Below are 24,989 nucleotides of genomic sequence, written 5' to 3' on the forward strand. Positions count from 1 at the left end.
TGAACCACGGACCCTCCGGTCAGGAAAGTAAAGCTCTAACCACTTTTAATGGTCGATTGATCGTTTGCAGCAGGTGGTTTTTGTTATTCGCGAGTAACATGAACTAATCTGCACTGACCCGTCATTATCGCTTGGTTTTTATCCGAAGTTTGTTGTCGGTTCAAACAGTTTCACTCAGACTACTTCCATTCCGTTCGGTCGTTCATGAACCATCCGGTTGGTTTGTTATGATCGATTGTCTGACTGCTAGGCAGCTACGCTTGGTTTGGTGAGACTGGCCAAATTGAAATTGGTCGTTCTATCCTGTGCCATTTTCAAACGTTTTACGCGCACTACGTATTGATTATTTATATCGTCATTGGTGGATTAATCAATATCTCTTTGTCAGTGACTGCAAGATTGTCAAAACAGCACAACACAACGGTGGCACATTAACCGACAAACACGCTCCGGAAAGCCCTGGAAGGAAACTATCCACCAAGCTGCACAAACATCAAGGTGTCGTTAGGCGAATGAGCAATTCTTACTCGTTTCCGAAGACCAGAAAGTACAGGGATTTAACGAGGACAAGGTCCATATACTATCCGACCTAATAATCAAGAAAGAACGTGAGTTTATGGAGCTTTGGTACAGATATGAGAAGGCCATCAACAAGAAGATTGAGACCAACTGAATCCATCAACCACATAAGAAGTAAGAACTGCAAAGCACTCAAGCTTAAAAGCGGACAAGAAACCACAAAAAGGATACAAAACGCGGCATACAAATCAAAACCACTAGAACGCATACATAAGCCGCAGAAAAGTCCAAAAAATGACAAGTAGAGATTCCGTCAAACAAGAGCGACAGTGAAACGGAAACATCAAACGAACCATCAACCCGAAGAAAACTGCTGAAAATAGAAGGTACCTAGTTGACCAATCAAATGGCACGAAGATTGGTTAGAAACTAGCGCACAAGAAAAGCAAGATAGGCCAATCGGAATGGAAGAATTAAAATGGAGCCATTTAATGGACCAATCAGACGCAAGATAACAGGCCACAAAGCAACCGAAATCCTGAAAGGATGAATCAAATTGAGTGCTAGGTAATGCTTGAACAACCAATCGTGTTGCACACACTATCTATGCATTAGAAACTACATAAACGAAAGCGGGAGTGCAGGGATCAGCCAACCAACCACGCACTGACGATGTCTTCGCGCAGAGCGACGAAACATTACGAAGCTCGGCGATCAGGTGAACCGCCCATCAATATAAGTTTGCTCTCTTGGCGTTCCCGGTTCTGTTTTCAAGCGTCATTTTCACTGAACACTTCAGTCAAATATAATTCGCCGAGAATCTGTTCGGTTTTGTATGGAATGCGAAACATTTCAATATTTGGACCACCAATGGATGTGTTCACTTAGGTTAACCGATACCATATTAGCATTTTCTTTCAACGGAAATCCATATGCGCTTTCGTGGGTTGCAGCGGAGATTCGGTCTCGGAGATTTCGGTCTCTAGATTATCGCGCGCTGTTCGACGTGAGACCTTTGGCAACTGGACGTCAGTGGCAACAAACCTACGGAAACATTGGTGTTTCAAGAACACATATCTCAAAGGGGTTAGGAATGAATCGATCGAAGACAAATGGACCAATCAAAGATGAGCTGTCATTCAAGACAACTCATCCATTATATCCGGTAGAAGTTCAAAAGCTCAAGAAATGGCCAAGGCATGGATTTCCCTCGTGACTGAAGTTAAAGGAAAATCTTTTCATATAAATATACTTTTACGAGTCTCATGGTGGTCCACACCATAGTGCACAAAGCCCTTTGAAAGTGTTTCGTGGACTCGAGAGGGAATTTTCTGCCCCCATTAGGAGTTTTCGCGACGTAACCAGTGGACTTTGTCGTGGCAAGTCGGTCGGAGATGAAAGAGATCCTCATACGAAAGTCAGTCACCCAACGTTGAGAATCGATCCATATCGCGATCTGATATTTACTCGATCGAAGACGTCTTCAAGTTCGACATTCAATGTCCACCGATCCAGTAGGCGCACCATTGTTTCGGGGCAAGGATCTGAGCTCCACTGTTGTTGAATCAGAAAAAGTTCACTGGCCAAAATTCGTCTGTCATTGAGCAATTTAGCTTCGCTGGCCTTCAGATGACGGAGCTGAAACGAAGCAACAAGGTGATCTGAACACGGATAGATGACCGATTAATTATACCGATACTCTGATGAGACTGGCCGAGGTCTGTTCGAATGATAAGGGAAGGACAATGAACAAGCCAAGATTCAATCAATTTACCCGAGCAACCAATATTTCGCAGAGGACATGCTGGGTGCTCCAGATAGGATGCAGTGACAAACTTTTGATGAATGAGTCAACACATCCCCGAACGATGGTGACAGATCGCACTCAGCACTAATATGATCCAGCTATACCTCAGATTCCAACAGCACAAACATCTAATCGTTCAGCTGTAGCACCCTTTCAATGCCTAGCTGCCATGCCACCCGAAGGAAGCACGAGGGTTGGAATACTGTCAGGTTGCCCAAACCTAGGCAGGGGTAGTCGAGAGGCAGAGGTCGGGTTCGAACCACATACCTTCCGGTCAGTAAATTCGCGCTTTAACCACTTGGGTCATCCTAGAATAGATTCAAGTTAGATTCAAGTAGGACATAAGGTTGACGAAAACCCGGGGACTGAGCCTACCTGATGAGCCACAAGAAGAGCGAAAACAGTCTTGGGCTGTCGAACACCTTGTGAGTGGTTTCCGTTCTGGAAGTTGGATTCACATACGATAAGGAAAATGTCATGTCACCATGCCAGCAACACACTAATCTAAATATCATCACCTCCTTACTAAACTTGAGACAGCTCAGCGGTTAAAACGTGAAACTACTGAGATCAAGACGACAACTAATAAATGACTACTGTTGGATGGTTCACACAAACCCTAGATGGAAATGAGACGATCGGATGAAGCTTGCCAACCAGACACTCTGAAGTCCACGTTAACAGAATAACAAGTCACACCATTCTAAATCCAACATTACTTATTCTTATAGCTGAGCTTCATTCACAATTTGGCGATTACCCAACGGGGGCGAGATGGCTCAAGTGGTTAGAGCGTGATTCGAACCCGACCTCTGCCTCTCGACTTCCCTTGTCTAGGCTTGGGCAACCTGGCAGCATCCCTTTTGTCGTGCTTCCTTCGGGTGGCATGGCAGCTAGGCACCGAAAGGGCGCTACAGCTGAACGTTTTTTTTACCCAACGTTCAGTGGGTACACTTCATATCTCGAGGAAAGTGCTCCGATCACTAATAAAAACGAAGTGGAACGGGAATAGAAATTCCTCGAGGTTGAATATCAGGTCGCGAAAGCTGCACTTCCTGTTGGGGGTTCCGGGTCACTCGTGGCACACCTCATACAAAAACGTATACCCGTTGGTTGTTTTGATGAAGTTGCTTGAGGGAATGCTAACCACTGCTTTGAAGTAATGCAATGACGACCTTCAAACATGACGCAGACAATATGATGGTCTGATACCTATGCAGTTGCCAGGCGGAGGTGTATTGGAACCAGGCTAGAAACCGACATCTGGAAGGCTCATCACCCACTTATCTACAAGATACTCACATCTTAATGGACATTACTAACTGCGCGCATGTAGCTGCATATATGTAGAACAGAGTGAGAAGTTTGTAAAGTCAACATTAACTGGTCATCGTACTCTAACTAATACCGACAAAATTAGACTGTTTCCGCATGCCATCAGAATTACCTCTTGGTTGTTCTCTGTAAGCTGAAGCTCCAATTCAGTAATGCGCTCCTGAAACTGTTGTATCTGCAAAAGCTGTCTCGCCATCTCTTGTTCAAGTCGTGTCTTTGACTGCATAATTCTCTTGCATTTTTTATGAAACTTCCAAGCAGTTGCTTGTTGGGCCGTCAGGCGTTTTGTGTCAACATCGAACTGCTGCATGCGAAAAATGGAAAAGAATGAAAACAAATTGAGGATATGATAATGAAGACGGGGCTCCCAGAAAGAAAGTACTTCAACTGCCACTCAAGTACAGTGTATTTAGCATTCGCAATCTTGTGGAATGTATGTAGCTCGGGTGCGCTGCTTGGTTTCTGGTCTGTTCGCCAAGCTTGGCAGTTCGATTGCAAACATTTCATCACCAATCAAGGTGACATCGTCAGTGCAGGTTTGAGTGGGTGAATTCCTCTTCTGCCTGTGATCAGATAGCTTCTAAACAGTAGCTGGTGGCTCTGAAAGCGGGCTTTGCGTAGTTTGATTGGTTTCCTGTGAATCTGACGTGGTCTTAATCTCCTGTGTCTGGTTGGTTCGTTGGGCGTATTCAATTCGGCAGTTCTGTGTGTGGTTGTTCTGTTGTGATTCGGCCGTTTTCTCCTTGCTTTGTGGTGTGAGTTTGTTCCATTGATTGGCTGATTCAGCGGCCTTCTGTTTTTAGTGATTGTCTTCCTTTGACCCAATTAGTCCGTTGGTTGTCGTTAGGTTTTTTAGCTCAGAGTCCCGTGACGGTGCGGTTCTTTCGCTTGTAACGGCTGATAGACTGGGTCAATGTCGATGTGTTTATTGATCGATTTTTGTGTGGAGTACCATGTCTCGGCAAACTCTCACTCCCGCTTTGTTTTTGCGTGAACTGCCGAATTGAATGCGCCCAACGAACCAACCACACAGGAGATTAAGACCACGACAGATTCACAGGAAACCAATCAAACTACGCGAAGACCGTTTCCAGAACTACCAGGTACTGTTTAGATGTTATCAAATCACAGGCAGAAGAGGAGAAATTCACCCACTTAACCTTGCACTGGCAATGTCACCTCGATTGGTGATGAAACGTTCGCAATCCAACTGCCAAGCTCGGCGAATAAAATACGATGTCAGCTGACCGACCTTCAATACATAGGACACTGGGTGCGCAGGACGCAGCAAATTTTGCCTAAGATATCATTTTCAATGTGTTATATATATATATATATCCGTCTTTAATATGGTCTCACAAGCCTCGAAGATAAGTTGGGTTGCAACAGTTTAGTAAGTTAGTTGGTATTTTAGAACCACCAGCCCACAAGTTTCTTCGAATTGAATGCGCCCAACGAACCAACCACACAGGAGATTAAGACCACGACAGATTCACAGGAAACCAATCAAACTACGCGAAGACCGTTTCCAGAACTACCAGATACTGTTTAGAAGCCATATAATCACAGACAGAAGAGGAGGAATTCACCCTGACGATGTCACCTCGATTGGTGATTGAAACGTTTCAACCGAACTACGAAGCTCGGCGAACAGATTAACCAAGGAGTTAGCATTCCCAGTACCTTTTCGGAACCGTTACAAGTGAGTAGGTTGGTGACATGAAGCGATCTGAAGATATCCAATGGCGTTCGGAACGGTTAATTATTTAAACTACTAGGTCACTGGTTGGAGACTCTCTGCCAGGATTTCGTGAAATGAGTACGGCTGATGATTCCCAATAAGAATGAAACAGCTGTAAAATGTTCGTCGGCTTTTCAGCATAGATTGGCTTCACTTTCAGGACGAAATCTCCACTAAAGTGTAAAGTTCCCGACCCCTGTTTAGAGCACATCTCGTTTATCAGCATCAGTAAATTTTTTGAGGAATTTATAACGGACGACCATTTATTTGTAGCGTCCTTTTGCTCCTTAGATGCCGTGGAACTCGGAAGCTGCAAGGTCGTTCATGTCATACAGAACACCAAAGTACCACAATGAAGCATACTCAAAGTGTCCTGAATGTGTTCAATGAAATCACTGTGTTTTTGGGGACGGAAAACAGGAAAGCCCGTCAACATCAGGTCACGTATCATGGACTGTGTGGTTGAAAAACAAGTGAGTCTATACTCTTGAAAAGTTCGACTCCATCTCACTGGTGATCAGCTACTCGCAGTCGACTCGTACTGTTTCGGTTCCCACTCCGTGGGTTACAGGTTCAAGTCTTTCTAACAAATGCTGAATTATTCCCAAAACAAGGACAAAGGAGCTACACAACGCTTCTCTGTTCCCAACATAGTTTGGGCTTCACCTGTGTGTGGCGGCGGGGGGGGGGATGAAATCTATCCCTTCACTTCTTGTACAAACACATGGAGGAGTCGGTAACGCACTTCGACAGGCAGCATCACAACAGCTAGAACTAACCTGAACTCCAAAGGAATACACCTCCTTCAACTGCTCCATTGACTTTCGATACTGCTCCATCAAGGAAGTCGTTTCGCACAACCTTCGTTCGTATTTGGTTTTCGTTTCATTCAGCTGGTTGACTAGCCTTTTTTCATTGACCATGGCAGCTGACTCAATTTTTTTCACTTCCAGTGAATGTTTCACGGCAAGCTGGTTCAGCTCCTGGCGTGTGGTCGCTGCCTGAAACAGAAATGTTAATCTATGAGACACAGTTCTTCGTTTTGTCGCAGCTACAACCTCTGTGAAAATAAGTTACCCCTTGCTACTCACAGTCTAGTGTGTAAACGCTCGGAGAGAGTCTGATCCCAGAGGTGCTCTTCACCATTCTGTTCTCTCACTGAAGAGCTCACTAGTCTACAAGTTAAAGAGATACTGATGCTGTCGACTACAAAGGGGGCATCAGACAGAACTACAGTCAGTCAGGAAGGTGATATTGATTGAGTGAGAAACCCCTAGTTTCATTCGGTTGCAACTTGGTTCCAGACACCTGTCTTAACCGTGGATTGCTTGAATATCCAGTTGATTGTAGACATTTTCACACGAGATAGTTCATCAAAGTTCCAATGCAGCATTCTGACAGAGTAAAACTAATCGTGTAGTCAAAATATTGCATAACTGTTATCAGTAGGAAGTGAATCGTGTGTACCAAATGGTTCGTTGTAAGAAGACCATTTTTAACCACATTCGCGTTCCACCGACTAAGGTACTCGCTGAATTTACAGTTGGAAAACGCAACAGTGGTTTCCTTTCACCAACTGTGTACAGTCTGCTTTTCAGGTAGGAAACAAGGTTGACGAAAACTCGGAAACTGCACCTAATGGATGAGCCCCAAGAGCGCTGAAACCGGTGGTGGACTGTCAGAGTTTTCAGAACATCGGTTCATTGACTGAATCCGGGAATGCCGGGAAAACTACACAGCATCTCTGACTGAATTCACAGAAGTCCTTATGACTAATTTCTCGTAAGAGACTTAAATTTAATGACCTGGAAAGATACTATAGGCTGATGAAATCAGCCCTTATTTCACTCCACCTGCAGTAAAATAGCGTTTGCTCATTTTATGGCAGTTTTCGGATGAATTGCCTCTACTGATATTTCGGATCGCTGCAGCACAAGTGGGGAGATCTGAAGACGTTCAATCATTTAGTCCGCCGCCATGCGTCTAGATGTGATGCAGACCAGCTTATCGAAATCAACATTGACATGTTGAAGTACGATCTGACTCCTTATTTCAGTCAACACTGAAAGCCAGAATATCGTAATGTTGGAAGCATTTGTTCCACTGAATTCACAGAGGAACCAAAGACGTAACTAGTTTCTGGTCTGTTTCTACCAGATGCTGCCCGAAATCAAACAGCAACCCCAACATTCTTGAGATCCAATCTTCACCCAAGAAGGGACTCTAACCACAGCCTCAAATTCAAACTTTCTGACGGTTGGGGATCCCTTCTCCATGAAGATCCTCAGAACATCACGCGGTCAGCAGCGGCTAATACCTCCTAAGATGCTAACCAAAACAGACAGAAAACAAAACCAGAATAAACTGGCGTTCGAACATTGATGAAAAGATCCGCACTAACTTCTTTCACTGCCTCCGCCGCTTTGGATGCGAGACGATGCCGTTCTTCATCAACTGCAATGAGTTCACAATCTAGTTGTGCTTCTCTATTCTTCGCATGCTTGTACAGTTCATCCACATGTTCAAGACTTTTCGAATGTGTCATCTGAAGATCCAGTAAACGCTTGCGCAAACATTCCAGCTCAACCAGCGCGTCATTTCTATGGAAGGGGGCAAGGTTGGTGAGATTGAAAAAGAAACAGAAAAAGTTCAGGGAAATGCGTCTTCATGAAACTACACCGTGTGGACAGGTAGATTAGCATTCTCGAAAGTTGGTGTCTTTATATTATAGAGGTTGCGGTAATAAGGTCTAGTTAAATGAAAGATAAGGACAATCGTTCAGCTGCAACAACCTTTCGGTGCCCAGTTGCCATGCCACCAGAGGGAAGCAAAAGGGTTGGGATACTACCAGGTTGCCTAAGTCTAGACAGAAGAATTCGAGAGGCAGAGGTCGGGTTCGAACCACGAACCCTCTGCGCTCTAGCCACTGAGCCATCTTGCTCCTAGTTCAAACATTGCTGTTCCCAGGTGAATCAATACTATTCTGTGAACATCCTATTGACTTTGAATGGGCATCATTGGTTCTGTAACCGAGTACGGAAATCCAATTTATCAGTAGTACCATCAGTATACTGGTTCCAACTGTTAAAGTTTTGATCACTGCAAATTGGGCGGGCATGGGAGATACAGTGAAGCACTGGAGGAAAGGAAAGTTCGCATACAGTGCCCTCATAAGGGACACAAGTTTGAGATGGACACCTTGATTCACTGGACACTGCCAAAGTTTCTGACGATCGACAGAGACAAAAGCAGCTTTCAGCTCCGGAACAACGACCAACGTATGACGTTTGAAACAGTGGCGCTGTTCAATAATTAGTCTCAAGGTAAGTATACGGTCTATGCATCCCAGGAGTCTGGAGAGGAGAAAAACTGACTCCGAGACGGATTCGCTGGTGAGCATAGGCAACATGTCTAGGTGTTCATCAAACGAATATGGGGAGATTCGCGAAATACACTAAAATGAATAATTTGGTATTAACGGAAGACTAACTGAATCTCACGTTTACGATATTCTTCAACAGGATGTGCTGTACAAAGCCGCCTCATGTTTTAGTTAGTAGGCTATTTCGGGTATCAAAGATTTTTCAACAACCTCACGAGTAGTATTCCGTCGAGAAAGTATGAGGATGTGTGAAAAGTGAAGAATATATGTTGAGGTCCACCGGCTGAAATTCGACGTACAAACGTTGTCGCATGCACTAGAAATGGTTATTTGTACTGACGACTTAGTCCAGGCATGAAGAGACAGAGCGGCCAGTAACGCTGCTTACCATTGTTTTAAAACACAGCGAAATGAGGAATAACTGATTTTGCGGGGAAAAGCTGACCGCTTGGATATCATCTGAGTATTTGTCGTGTAAATACCGGACTAAAGTCGTTCGACGGGGGACTGGAAGGAAAACTATTCCCTCTATTAGAGAAACCAACTCCTAAAAGAAAACACCATTAGGAATCGAACGAGAGGAAATTGATTGTTCCCAACATCGTCCATTTACGATCAGAGGGAAACCTCAAACGACGGTAATATGTACGTCAAATAAGCATGGTTGCTACATGATATCCCGCGAAACTATTACTTGTTGACTGATTGGAGTGAGCTTGATCGACAGTTTACCATGAAAGCGATTTGGGAGCGACAAGGAGCAACGATGCTGATGGCAAAAAATAGTTGTTTAACGTATCGCACTCTAGAAAACAAAACTACAGTGGTAAATCACACCATAGTCATAACCATCAATTTATAAGCAACACAGAGGAAGAATTGATTCACAAGAGGAATGAAGCATCCCTCTAAAAATACATCACTCGAGGAGCCAGTCAATACGGGACCAGGTGAGGTGGTTTCCATGGTTGAAGGATGATTGGCGCTATGTCCTGCCTAAACGCGGCTGATCAGCTGCCGGTGGCCGAACAGTCGAGTCTACAAACTAATAGTTGGGAGGCCGCGAGTTCGAGATTCCCTTGAGTAATCAAAGTAGTGTGAAGAAAAAATGATCTTCCACGAAGAGCTGGATGTTTGGAACAAAAAATAGTTCATTTTGTTTAGGTGGCGATGGAAGAACAAAACTTGAATGGACTTCCGTGAAAGGTATCCCACCGAATTATTGTGCATAAAGCCATGGTTTGATATCTTTTCATTCAATAATGTCCTGGCATCTTTAATGCGATAGCAGAAGAAACTTTACATGGCGTTCGAAGGTTTTGGTTTCATACTGACACTTCCATCAGAGAAGTCCTCACTCGAGAAGTCGGTCAATACGTGACCATGTGAAGTGTCTTCTGCGATTCAAGGATGAGTACCGCTCAGTGAAAGCTAACGACGCTGCTGACCAGATGATCGTGACCGGACGGTTAAGTATACAAACGATTATAGGGGGAAGTTGTTGGTGCGAAACTCCATGGAGTTTCGTGAGACACGCATTGCTGGCGGTTCCTAACAAGGATGAAACAGCTTTTTCGTTCGGCTGTAACACCCTCCCGGTGCCCAGCTGCCATGCCACCCGGGGAAGCACGAGGGCTGAGATACTGCCAGGTTACCGAAGCCTAGACAGGTGAAGTCGAGAGGCAGATGTCGGGTTCCAACCACGGACCTTGCGATCAGTAAATTCGCCCTCTAACCACTTGAGCCATCTCGCTTTTTCAGCGTAGATTGGTTTCACTTACAGAAAAAAATCCCCATTGGAAATCCCCAAATCTCTTCAAACTGCCTACAATACAAAAAAATTGCGCGATGCATCTCGGCTTTTCAGCGTTGACTGAATTAATCGCTGCGGACCTGACGTTTCAGTAGTTGAGAAAGCACGGCTGAAATTTCTCTTGTGGAAAATAACTCACGGTATGGTCAACCAGACCTACCTTTGTGAGTTGGCCTTCGTCACGGACACAGAGGCTTCCTCTAGTTTCCTTTGACTTTCGTCATGCATATCCTGTGCCTCTTGTCTCGTCTTCACAAGTTCTCGTTCCATTTCCTGCACTCGATTTTCCAGGTGACCCAATTGTGTTTTGGCTCTCACCAGTTCAGTCTCGGACTGGAGCAGGCGCGATTGTAACTGGTCCAACTCATTTGCGCTAGACATCGCCAGTTGTTCCATTTGGTCGTTGCATTCTTGAGTTTTGTCTTCCACTCTTTTCGACAACTGACCTCGGAGGGTAGCGAGTCCCTTTTCCAGTCGAGCTGCATGTTCAAACAACTGAAAGTGGAATGCATTCGAAAGCTCACATCGTTGGCATATCATTCACTTGGTAAGTCTTGATTCAGTGCATGGAACCCCTTAGGATCCACAAAATTTCGTCAAATGCACGTAGGAACTGATACGGAAAGAGTCCTGCTAAAGCACAAGAGCGATGCCATTTGTGCTTATTTCTTCCAGAGTCAAGGTCATCCTGAAGCTAGCACGCGATACAACCTTGCTTATTCACAGTGGAACAAACACGCAATCATTCAGTACTTCTTGGGCACAAAGCTTCCGTGCAATCTGAAAGAAGTATAAGGGCTGGCATACTACCGAGTCTGGTAGAGAAGAGTACTCACAAAGTCAGTGTTGGGTTTGAAACACGGACATTACGGTTAATCATTACGGTCTTAATCGTTGAGTTGTCCCCCGGACACATGATGTAACACACCGCATGGCGTTTTCTCCCGAGAAACGTCCAGAAGGGATGATACTAGGGATGATTACCTGTCTTCTGTGGGGAGGGGACTAGGTCGTGTTTAGAGGGAGCAGTGCATTGCAATTGAATCACCAGTCATTCAGTGACTCATCATCAGTCATAAATGACTGAATTAAGCGGCATTTCTCTTAAGACTACCTCAACTGGATGACAGGAGTGATAGAGATGAAGTACACGTTTACCTTGAGCCAACAAGATGTACCTTGCAACGGGTCTTCTGAGCCCAAAAGGATTATATCAAATATGGAAACAGTACGCGGGGAAGAAGTTAAAGCAAATCAGGTGTTTTGTGGCAAAAAGAACATTGAACTCACGCGCTGTTTTTGTTCCTTGAAGATCCCCATGAGTTTGACCGAAGAACTGACCTGATCGACCAGCTCGCGATTGTGGTTCAGGAGTAATGTGGACCGCTGTCGCAGCTGAGCAACCAGTGCCAGCAAGTCATCTCTTTCTCTGTCGGAACACGACAAAGCTGAGTAAACGACATCGCCACCAAACCCTCGAAAATAGGTTATGAAATGATAGGGGAAGTTGACGCAGCAGTCATCTGCCAGCTCACTCTAGCTGCAAGTCTGTTTTCAAAAAAGAACAGCATTTAACAGCAGCTCTGATCAGATTAACAGTAGTACGGAGCATATCAACTAAGCACAAGGAAAGCATGTCATTGTTGTATATTTGGTCTGTTTTTTTTTTCAAACGTTTCACCGTTTATTGCTAAAACAATCTCTTTCGTTTCAGCTCCCAGTGTCAAAGTTTTGGATGAATAAAGCCTAGCTTCCGGGCTCTCGGTCTTTTCCATTCTTATCCTGATTGTCGCCGCACTCCATCCCTCGTCGAACACAACAGTCAAACGTCAGTATAATTCTTTCTGGTATCCCAAACTTACGTTGCGTGTTACGTAAGGCCATGGAGCTCGGGATAGCTTAGTCGTTCAAGCGTAAACTGACGAAGAGCTGTTCGAACCCAACTTGTGCATCTCGACTGCTCCATTCTAGGCTTGGGCAGTATCTCAGCCCTCGTGCTTCGTTCAGATAGCATGACAGCTAGGCACCGAAACGATTGTACGGCTAAACGACTAAGGCCGGAATACCTAAAGTATCTCACCAATGCTGAACAGTCATCGCAAAAAGTCCTGTCTGTCTACGCTGGAACGCAGAGCAGTGCACCATAACTCCCATCTTTTCCGCGTACGAAACACGTACTCCGTGACTGAATTTCATCACAGCTAGATACGGGATACCCTAAAATCGCTTTGGGCTCGGGTGTGCCTTTCCAGAGTTGTTCGGTTTCCGCCGTAAACGTATATCAGGCCAGCAGCAGTCTGCAGGTATCCGATTCCAGTCGCTAGCGTGCTAGTCTGTGAAAGCGTTCAGCAGTGATCTGATGGTGTGGCTGGTCTTTCCCACTTGGTACTTTCCTTGAAAATGTTATGGCGTGGTGTATTTCAACAAGCCGGTGCAGTACATGCAACCTGGGAGTGAAAATTTGCCCCAAAATCAGAGTGTAATTATCTAGATGCGGGATACTCACTGATCGAGTCAGCCATTGTCAAGGCATCTATGTATTGTAAGAAAATCGCCTCACCATTTCGTGAGGTGGACAAAAGACAGGTTTCTCACTGGGGTTTCTGGATGCGACAAATGAAGTTCATACCTACGACCTGTTTGAGTAGCAGGAGTTGGTGGACTGTAGGAGGGCTTCGTTCATCCATGTACATGATTAGCCGTCATTCCTTGAAGCGTCTCCAAAGGGGCGCATGGGGACCGTCACGGTCCTGGAAGACGGGCCGCACCAACAACATCCAAACTCTTCCTAACCTTTTCCATACCCATCTGCCAAGGCACACGCTGTCCACCTTGCAATTTGCGCCATTATGAAGAAGGCACAGAAAACAACCCTCGCCTCAGGAAAAATGCCTCGGTATGCGCAGCATACGGCCGAGCAAACGCAGCTGATGACGCTGGGTGTGTTCCACGATTCAGGTGCCTAGTGTACAACCGAATATCCACTTTCTAATTACCTCGTTACAAATCCGTTGACGCTATCCGATAATTGCGACGCTTCTGAGAAATCGATGGTCAAAAACCTGACGACACCTCACAGAGGTCAAATCTCGCAACCAAAGAAAAACACACCTCTTACTGTAGCCTGCTACGTGCGATACCTGAGATCCAGTGATGCGTTTCGTCTTGACTTCACAGGTGACGCAAATTAGCAATCGTTACTTGAGTGCTGAATTTATCAGATACACAACCACCAGAATAGTACAACCGAGGTATGTAAAATTCTCCGCAACTTCCGGTGCTTCATCTTGAATTGTAAGGGGGTACGTTCAGAAGCATGGCTTTGCACTTTGAAGGCGCTGAAGGCCGGAAGGTGATTGTATCGTGGTCAGTTTACTCAACAACTCATGCTTGCTGTGTCATTAAAACCTAGGATGATGTCGCCCTTCAAATCGGCAAGGTTCTCATCAGCAAAACACCGAACGCCGGGGTTTTCGAGCATTCGCCTCACCATTTCATTAATGACAAAGATGAAAAAGAATGTAAAGAGTGGAAATCCTTGTCGGACACTACGTTTCGGAAGGAAATTTTTAGAGAGCTCTTCACACACTCTCACAAGCCCAAACGTACGTGAATATAGGGACCAGATTATGTTCACCGACGTCTGGGGCATACTCTGTTGCGCAAGCATGTTGAAAAAAATAACCGACTAACAGAATCGAACGAACACCTGAAAACAAGGGACACAAACATGCCGTCGCTCCAACATCTGACGGAGTGTGAAGATGCGATCAGCACGGCTCCTTCCCTGCTCGAATCTTGTACGCTGTTCTGGTGACACACCACCAAAACTTTTTCAAAGACCTTGGGGGTTGTGGGAAGGGCGTTTGCCAGAGCTGATTGTTACGTACTTCTTACTTGAATTATTTGTAGGCAATTTCTTCAAATTCCCGTTTTGATTAAGCCGTCAAATAGCTATCAAAAGTCTGCAACTAACTCTACCCTATGGATCACATCCGTGCGGCGATGCAGTCCCGGGTAGTCAGTCGTCGCCGAAGCCTTCACCGACGGTTCCGCCGATCATCCGCAACTCGACAACTAGGCTAAACCAGCTATCAAACAAGACAGGATATCTTGTCGCTTGCGAAGGGTACTCTTGGCAGTTCGACCCTTCCCAACGCAAATTTTGACGGGACTGGAACCGGTAGCTTGCAATCTGTGGAATGCATGAGAATCCCGCCTGGATTATTTGGAGGTTCGCTTGTTAAAGACATCCCCACCTGATGAGTCCCAGAAAGCGCGAAAACGTTCGGGTACTGTAAAAGAGTTTTCAGCAACCTTGTGAGTAGTCTCACTTATGAAAAGGGTTGGAGGATATTGTCGTTTTGGCGGTGATTCAGCAAAGCCACAGTGCCACTGTCATCTAGAATGCTCATCTGGTGAGCAAAACTTCACAAATATATCCATCCGCGACCGGTGATCGAGGCGGTGGAATTGGCCAAGCATCACAGGGCGAATAAAACAGCGGGCGTTGAACTGGCAAGCGTGTGGAGAGCGGTTTTAGATCAGCCGAGAAGACACGAGACGAGGCGCAGTTATCAGCAAAATTAGCTGGATTTAAAAGTACAAAATCCAAGCAGAGTAAGATCCAATTAACCACACACACCAAACCCCATTTCCATTGTCCCGGCACTCACTCGACGCACACAGGCGAACGAAATCTGTGAACGACCTCTGATAGTCCACTAAAGTGTCCTAGACTGGAAAAGCTAAGCCGCGAAATCCGGTTTCAACATGCAGACAATTCCCCCTAACCAGTCTACGGTAAATGTTAGTCATCCACACTAACCAACAAACAGGAACTTCGGACTGACATGCAGCAATGATCAAGTCGGCTAGGCATAGGAAATCTCACGAACTGGTTCCCAGGCTGCGTTAAAATCCGATCAAACTGGTTACTTAAGCATTTGGCTTGACAGAGCTTTTGTGTCAAAAGCGAAACGTTGCCCAACAATAAATCCGCCGATTACTTACCAAACCTCTTTGAAACGATGACTACCCAATCGGTCCCAAACATTTTCCAATTGATTGGTACTGGGCTTCTCTGGAAGCTCGCATGCCAAGGTAAGTTCTGTTTCTGAAAGGCGAGTGATTAGTTCCTGTTTCCTAACCTGGCGTTAATGAGCATCCATAAACCGGAAGTGAATGTGTTTGTTCATCCAAACATTAAATAATGGGCGACAGGTGAACAACACTATCGCACGGAGATTGCGTCTAATAGCCGGGTATTTTAGACGCTATTGGTGCGCGCCTCAGTGATCATACTAAGCCACTTAGATAATTCTAACCCCTTTTCCGAACATACAGTTCAAGTCCTGCCTCAACGGGTGAAATGGAAATTTTAAACAGCGAACAAAACGGAGCTCAACGTGTGAATTAGACTCACCTCTTCAAAACGGCTAAATAATTATCTGTGAGGATATTTTCGGTGCCAACTTCATGCGCCCCACCTGCGGTCGCATTCTTAAGTAGGGCCCGGAGGCGTGCGACTTCGTTGGTCGTTTGTCGAAGTTTTTCCCTGACAATTTAGAATCAAAGGCACTTTCAGTGGTTCATTATTTGACACTATTTTGTTTAAGACAATAATAAAAAATAATAATCGTTCAGCCGTAACATCCTTTCGGTGTCTAGCTGCCATACCATCCAAGGTAAGCACGAGGGCTGCCAGGTCGCCCAAGCCTCGAAAGGGAAAGTTGGGAGGCAGAGGTTGGGTTCGTACCACGGACATTCCGGTCAGCAAATTCGCGCACTAACCACCGAGCCATCTCGCCCCCACTATTTCGTTAAGCTCAACCTGAAAGAACTCAGTTACTTCGCAGACATGTGGAAGCAGATGTTTCGTGTGTAAAAACCAGAACTACTTACGAGGTTCGTGAAAAACACTCCACGTCCGAAGGCTATTTCGTCCACCTTGGGGTTCATAAGATAACCACAGTTCCGAGGTTCCATCAGCCTGAATTCCTAAATTAACACTAATTATTTAGGAACTTATTCGTTTGAAATCAACCCTGATTGAAAGCCTGTTGAGAAAGCTCGAGGTAACTGAGCGGTTAGGATACGGAATTACTGCACGAAATGTCCGTGATCCGAAAAGTGTCTCCTGTCTAAACGTGGGCAACACGATAGTATCCTAGCCCCCATGCTTCCCTCGGGCGGCATGCCAGCAAGGCGGTGAAAGGGTACTCAGGCTGGACAATTGTTAAATTGTATTTGGAATCCTATCGGATGAGGAGAAGTAAGTGATGAAATGACCCTGCAAAAATATGGTATTCTAACTCCGAGGATATTTTTACATTCATGTATACCTTTCGCAGTGACTCTAATCGATCACAATATGTTCAATATATTCTGCATGGTGAGATCAGTTCTAAATAGTCGTTCAACGACTCAGTGGTTACGGGGCAAGGTTACTGGCCGCAAGTTCCGTGGTTCGAACCCGACCTCTGCATCTCGACTTCCCTTGTCTAGGCTTGGGCAACCTGGCAGTATCCCAGTCCTCGTGATTCCTTCCGGTGGCATGACAGTTAGGCACCGAAAGAGCGCTACAGCTGTACCATTTTATAATCATCCAGCTGTAGCACTCTTTCGGTGGCTAGTTGTCATGCTTATCGAAGGGGGCATGAGGGTTGGGATGCTGCCAGGTTGCCCAAACCTAGACAGAAGTCGAGATGAGGAGGTAGGGTTCGAACAACGGTCAGTGAATTAACGCTCTAAACACTGAGATACCTGGCCCCAAGAATGTAGCAGAACCGTACAACTACAGCTAAACTACTGCCTCTGAGATTTGAGCTCATGGAAAGGTTCACGAGTGAGTTACCAAAGCATTTTTTACAATGGTCTCATTCTCTATACGATGTCACTTAAACGGAGGCCTGTGTTTCCGGCCGTTCAGTGAGTAGAATTAGTTAACCAGTGTTCAACTAGCAGTACGAAAAGACTATTGAAGATGCCTAATTTTCGAAACAACTGAAACTAACTCTACAACGCAGACGAACTGACACCTTTCTGGGGGTCCAATAACATCGCAGTGAAGTATGCTCCAATATGGAACAATACGCGTCATTCCATGTACAGCAGACGTACCTATAGTGGTTTACTTCAGTTTCCAACCTTGAAATTCGTGCACGGTACATTGAGATAGTCTGATCCTCGGACTGAAAAATACGAGAATTTTTCAAAATGAGGAAACCAGGGGGGTAAGGGTAGGTCAGAAACAGGCCACAAGTTTGACTACCAACTGTTGGAAAGTAGTCACGAATAGATGCAAATATGATAGCGGCGACATGCAAAAAGCGAGGGTACGGAGGCGATCGCTGGATAGCTTGACTCATTCTGTCCATACCCAACGACATGTCATGATGCAGAAATCAACTGACTGAACAGAACCGGCTACATCACCAACATCTACCAGAAGATGTGATCCTTACATTGTCTAGTGAAGAATCTGGCTGTCTTCTGCAACATTCTTACTTAATATGCAAACTATGCAATTTTTCAGTCGAACAGGGAAAATGATACCAGAATGTGTGCAGCCCCCTGAATTGACCACTAACCGAAAGTTTCACATGAGGTACATCGATGGTAGACGACTTACGCATAGCCTTTACGCCACGAAATGCGAACGACATGGTACCGCGGAGATGTAATATGGACGACTGTATAACCCTGTTATGATGGCGCGAGAAGAGCTTTGCATGCTCACGTGAAATTTACAGAGAAAGCCCACTGTCCTCTGCATTTAAGAAACATAAACGTACCAGTGTACACATACGTGCGTAACAGACCGCTGCCTGCTAAGCTACACGACAATCGGCGATGGTCTAAAAGGTACACTGGCTAGGATTGCTGTCATCCAGAGGCATTCCATCAGGAGGAGCTACGCGGTATCCACCAAACTCAAGTGATGACGATCATGAATGATTAGCAGTTTGGTGCAACGAAATGGTGATGAATGGAACATAGTACAAAAAATATGACAAGGGATGTCCTCAGCTGCCAACTGGTCATAATTGGCCAGCTAACCCTTGTATGTATTCTCACGCCTGGCTGACCCCGCGCCACGCTTCAAAGCCTCTTCTGTTCAGTTGAAGCCAATGTCTGTTCCTTAGGCCACCATCGAATACTATACCACGTCTGCCTGGTTAATTCGATTTTACTTCTCAAAGGAGACTATTAACTCATCAGCAAACGGAGAACTGGTATCTAGCGTAACAGCACCGCCATCAAAATGAATAAATCAGCAAAGTTCTCAGTTAGTGACACTTGTTCTATGTGACGACCTATCATTCCGTGTTAAAATGTGAAAGACACGGATTGAGCACTGCGCAGTGGAAAATTGCGATTCGCATGCTTAAGCTACCAATTGTTATCATTATCAGAACTAAATAGTCACATTGTCAACAAAGTACCAACCACTACCGTTTTCATCACTGTCATAACAAAGGAGAGCTCCCACTAATCACGACGAACACTGTCCACATATTTCACCAAACGTAACAAAAGCAAAATACAAAACCTACTCACCGTCAAGTGTTCTCTACCCTCTAATACATTCTCCACATTCAATTTGAGGTTGGTCTTCTGGTTGACGTCATTTAATCGTGTGGGTGTTCGAGCTGGACGTAGTTTTTGGATGACACACTGGCCCACTTCTCTGCTGGGACCTGTTGGCATTTTCTGACTGGACTGGCAACCGTTGGCCGTGGCAAAAGACAAGCATTTGCTCCTACTATATGTTTCAGTTCCTTGCTGGTCGGGATGTTCATGAGGCTCGCTGCTCATGACCAGCCTAGATTGAAGAAGAAGGATATGCAGTGAGTTGGCCATTTGAAGAGAAAAATACTTTTCTCGCGTTAAATTCAGTGAGAAGAAAGCTCAGCACTGGTCAAGCAGCTTCGAACAACGCATTCATGTACGCACATGTAAGAAGAGTCTGAATTAGCAGCGGCTCTCTTGACGAAGCTTGTGGTTGGAACGCTGGCTTACCGAGTGCGACTATGCTCGGACAACCCTTCCACAGCGGCTACACGAAGAGAGTACAATGATAGTACAATGAAAGTACAACGATAGAAAAGCTACTAGGTTGCCTGATAACAGTCCACTTTTCCTGTATTAGTAAATGAACTTCACTTGCGTCAGAACTGCAGTTGTTCACACTAATTGAGCTTCAGCAGCAGCACCAGAAGCTGCAAAGACCGTATACTTATCGTAAAGTGGTTACAGCTGCCACCAACCCGATTAGGTAGAGCTTTAGGTCGGGGCCTTCTAGATTCGGATGGAAATATCATCTTTCGCTAAACCAACGGGAGTGGTACAACTGCCCAGGTAGACAAAACTTGTCTAATATTTCAATCGGCTTATCCACAAGCATAAGGTTAAGTTTCGAGCCCACCCAGCCTTGCAGTAGCACTCTACACTCTGTGTGAAGCGCATGCCAAACCGTGAGGCAGAATTATTTAGACTGCTTAATATTGTTTGCATTATCAAGAAGAGCTATGTTTTCCGCGTACTCGATATTAGTGACGCTCCAGGAGCACTTTGAACCCAAAGTCATTAAAAGCTGATGGTGAATCTTCCGTAATTGTATCAATGACGAAGCTGAAGAAGAAAGGTGAAAGAGAACAGCCCTGCCTAACACCAATTGATGTGGTGAGTGCTTCCCTTATACATTCACACGTCCGCGGGTGTTGGCGTACAGTGCCTTACGAGGGGTCAGGAGTTAATGGGGGACAACTTTACTCCATAGACACTACCTAGTGTCTGACAGTCCACAGACCTGAGAGCACCTTCGACGTCACAGCTACTGGACTGATGCCACCGTGGTTTCTGAAGTGTTCGCGACCCATTTTTGAAGAAGGAAATAATTTTCGACATGTCCCATTCTCGTCACTTTCTCTTCACTCCATGTTGCAATAAGCTTCGTTAGATTGGTCACCGAGGTTCTTCTATTTCTTTGAACAGGGCTGGATACAGATCGTCTGATTTCTGTATTTTCGTGCTTTATTGGTGATATTTCGTATTTTATTTCCTTTTTTGACTGGCGATTGAGTCTTACATTCCATTCTCCTGTATGCACTATCTTCAGAGGAAGAAGCCAGTTAAACTGTTCTTCAGTGTTTGGTCCATAATTCCCATCAACGGTTTTGCGAGTGAACTAATGAGCCAACTTTTTCACTTATTCTTTCACTGACCACTGCTGTCCTAGGGCCAGTTGATCTTATCTTGTTTCCGGAAGCAAACCCTACACATCTCGAGCTTTTGATGTCCATCAGAGCTCTCGGTATTTCCTTAGGCTTTTCACTATTTGGCGCTTGAGGGATTTGCGTGCACCGTCATGGTAGTGCATGTACGGATTTACTGGCATCAATCAAGACTAGCGATTTCGACGATATCCAGCGGTCAGTTGATTGCATTGGAGAGGTTGAACAGACAGCACTAAATGCTACTAGCATAGTTTCTTCCATATTTTATCGGGCTTCGTGCATGTGCTCGCTACCAGTATAGCATTGGTTTACCGTGGAGGGTTGTTGGGCTATCTCAGATCGATACTACTGAGCTACGGTAGTTTAGACACGGAAAAGTGGCTAGGGAGTTGGCAGATGAGTTGCTGGCACTGTATCGTAAGATGGGTGAGGAGGGGGCATAGAAGGCCGATAAGCGAAAAACACTGAGGCATCAGCTTAGTATCTATCAAGTTAAGGCGTTCCGTGGTGTTAGTTTTTGCAGGTTAACCGATTATCGGGAGAAATAGATTCATGAAAATCAAGCTGGGCTTCGCCCTCGCTGAGGACGCATCAACCGTATCTTTGCCTTGAGACAAATTCTTGAACATTGCCACTGCTCCAAACGGCTCCAAAACCCCGTCGACCTGTAATATGCAGACAACATCGTTCTCGCCTCGAAGAGGAGAAGAGGGTGCAGGTGTTTTTGGATGAACTGCTAAAACCGTACGGTCGTGCTCGTGGACATACATTCATACAAGCTTGGGCAATCTGGTAGTATCCCAGCACTTGTAGCACAGCAGCTAGGCACCGGAAGGGTGTTACAGCTGAACAATGATTTTTTTTAATGTAGCGTGACAGATGACTTCAATACACTAACCTGCAAGGCCTGGGTCACGTTTGTTAATTTGAGACACCTATGGCGTCAGAGCAGTGTATCTCTGAATCTCAAGGGACGTGTGTATCAAGCCACAGTGCGGCTGTTTTGTTGTATGGCTGTGAAACTTGACCTATTCGAGCAGCGGAACTGAGACAAGTGTTTGACAATCGTTGTCTGAGAAATATAGCTCGTGTGGGTTAGTGTCGGCGTATTTGTAACGAGGCAATTATAAAGCGAGTTTTCGCTGGTGCAACGGGTGTATCCATTGAAGAATGTGTCCAGCACCGAAAGCTGCGTTGGTGGAGACATGCGCTGCATACGCCTAGCCATCGTTTGCCGAAGAGAGTGCTGTTTTCCATGCCCAACTCAATAGCGTAAGCAGAGGTAGCCAACCCTTGACTTGGCACACGGGTATGAAGGAGAGTACGAAAAGCTTGGGTGCTGTTGGTGGGACTCGCCTTCCAGGATGGGGACCACGTGATCACCACTTCGACTGGTTAAAGACACTACAAGATATGGCTGGAAACCGACGTCAGTGGAGTTCTTATTGTGGAACAAAACAAAGCACGAGATAGTGGATGCGGGAGCAAGTATCAGGTTAGGTAAACGCTACACTTTTTACATTCTGGTTCAGTTGAATTCCATATCACGGAGCGACCAACTTGTTTGCAGTGTAACTTCATTCTTCTTCTCCATTCCAGTTATAACACTGGCGATGGGAGCCCAAGGCAAACACAAACACGTCAATTTCAGCTGAGTATTTGAAAGCAATCTATCAACAGCACCAGACGCAGTTCGAACAGTCGCAATTGAAACGTATTCGGTCTCTTACTGAAGTTATCAGTCTTCAGACATCGATGTCTGAAATAGAACTGATCAGTTCTATTTCGACTGACACTTCACTATCCTTTGCCCATTCTGTTGCAGCAACTGATACCGAATCCCTCTACGTACCAGCATCTGGTCTCACGTTAGATTCATGATACAGCCGCTGGGAAGATACTTTCCAAAATGACTTGCTGAATGCTCGTGAAACTCTGCATCGGTGCTTGTCTGCCTGCTCCTCCCACTATGGTATATTAAAAGGCACGGTAACTTTAAACAGTCCTTTCTGGAGACAAGGGGAAATAATTACAACCGTATTTATAGGGTAATCACAGAGCGTTCCAAAACGTCGTGCTACAACCGTGTGGCGGGTGGACGGGATGTGTCTAGCTAAAGATGCTCGAACCCGATTGGCCGGCATTCTGACCAATCAGGGTCCGCCTTCGTTTGGTCCGTGCCATGCACGTGACACTGTCCAAATGATGTGATGTTCGGTTATTATGGACAACTGGCCTCCGGACACATCCTCCTTAAAAAGTCTGTTCAACCGACCGCTGCTCTGAACTCAGCGGTGATGACTCATGGAGGTACTACCGCATGTCGGTTCGTCCCTGGGGCTGTGAGCGTGTCTGTCTGCGGTTTGGTATCCTCCGATTCAGAGGTATATCACGGCCGTCCGGTGTCACATATGATGCAATTTCATTACGCAGCCGCAGTCTGTTGTCTGAAGTAGGTTCCCCTGACGGGACCATGCTTATCCTCCTGTTTGTGCCTCGCGTTTGACATATTTGACACTGTGTCCACCGTGGTGAGTATTCCCCATATCCTCCTACGAATGTCTGGCCTCTCTGTGACCGTTGTGGCGTCTCTTCTGCCGCCTCCCTTTCTTGACTTTCCGGATAGTAGTAGAACGGTCTGCATGAACCTGCGACTTGAAATGAGGGGTTCGGTTATTGGGTGAAATGTTGCAGACTGCTTGCAGGATTCAAAAACGGACTGCAGTAAGAGGGCCACTGGTGCCGGACGCCATGAGTAAATAGCCTCTGCGTGGCGTATGCTCCCTCTGGTCTCCAGTTTGGTTTTAACTGTGTTGACCACAAAATCGTCAGGACGTGATGTTCCCGTGAGCGCATTGCGGCCATCTGCAGCTGCTTTATTACAAACGGCATTTAAGGTTTGGTCCAATAGTTGAAGCTCATTAATCCAATCGAAGTACAAGAGATCAAGGTCCGGATAGTTTGTGAATTAAGTGTGTGAATTGAGCTAAATCCTCTTGAACTTTACGGAACAGTTCAGCTTCCCGATTTGAGGCTTCCATCAGATGCATCACGGAAGTGTACTTAGTGTATCAATTGGTGGTCATTCAATAACCTCCCGAGTTTGTTTCGAAATCAGAGTGAAGTAAGAATCTGTATCAAGCTAGAGGGTAACCGATGTGCCGTTGATGCATAGCGTGACAAATTTACGTCGACCGGGTGATTTCATCCTGAATGCAGTGGTCATGGGTCCAGTGTGCGTTCTTTTGTCCGGTCGGTGTTTGCGCGGGCTCCTGAATTTGTACCCATAGCGTCTTTCTTGGTGACCCTTTCGACTGCAATTGCTGCACCTGTGCATTCGATAAGGGCGGTGGCGTGAATCGTGCCATTTTTCACAAAACGAACCAGGGTGTGGGGCGGTTTTCTTGGAGTTCGTTCGGGATTTGATCACCTTTTGGCAGCTACTTTGAATACCATATCGAGCCGAGAAAATTTGGAATGTCCAATCATCGCAGCATCAGCCTTGAGACTGATAAGATATTGCCATTCTGTTGTAAGTTTCTGAAGCGTCAACTCTTGAACCCTTTCAATTCGACTCAGTAACCGGTTCGGAATAACTGCATCATTCGGCGACTGAAATCCATTTACGAAGACGACACGCTTAAAGTCGGCTTGAAACACGTCTTCATATTTCTTGAACCAGCTTTTGAAAGTTCGTCCAGATTCAGCATCGAAATCGAATTCAGTGTTCGAGCTCGCAACAGTGCCCGTGTAAGAAGATAGAGACCAAACTGTTTTTATCGCATTCGTTTACATACTGCGCATCATCAGCATCGAATCGAATTCAGTGTTCGAGCTCGCAACAGTGCCCGTGTAAGAAGATAGAGACCAAACTGTTTTTATCGCATTCGTTTACATACTGCGCATCAGACATTCAACAAGCCTCATCTGAGCTTTTTGCAACTGTTTTTCTGTTGCTGTATAATTAATTTGAGTTGCTCTACCGACACTGACATCGTGGGTTCGGGTTGTCGCCAGCTGTTTTGACTTTCCTGACGATCGCGCAACTCTGTAAAGGTCCTTGGCTTTCTACTTCACCCACTATGGTTTATTGAACGGAACGGTAGCTCTAGACAGCTCTTTTTGGGAGGAAAATTATTACAAAAGTTTTT

The 24,989-nt window shown here is 45.5% G+C and overlaps 1 protein-coding gene across 1 annotated transcript; it reads right to left on the reverse strand.

Annotated features, from left to right (window-relative positions):
- Positions 1-728: 728 nt before the first annotated feature.
- T265_06521 (hypothetical protein) lies at positions 729-19,462 on the reverse strand (the record flags this gene model as incomplete). Its single annotated transcript, XM_009171804.1, has 9 exons — positions 729-2,157; positions 3,774-3,836; positions 6,182-6,403; positions 7,804-8,002; positions 10,758-11,092; positions 11,888-12,026; positions 16,023-16,154; positions 17,720-17,790; positions 19,160-19,462. The coding sequence occupies 9 exons, from the start codon at positions 19,460-19,462 to the stop codon at positions 1,942-1,944; spliced, it is 1,680 nt and encodes a 559-aa protein (XP_009170068.1).
- Between the last annotated feature and the right edge of the window lie 5,527 nt (positions 19,463-24,989).

This window comes from Opisthorchis viverrini (assembly GCF_000715545.1).
Source record: "Opisthorchis viverrini unplaced genomic scaffold opera_v5_135, whole genome shotgun sequence".
Taxonomy (NCBI): Eukaryota; Metazoa; Platyhelminthes; class Trematoda; order Opisthorchiida; family Opisthorchiidae; genus Opisthorchis; species Opisthorchis viverrini.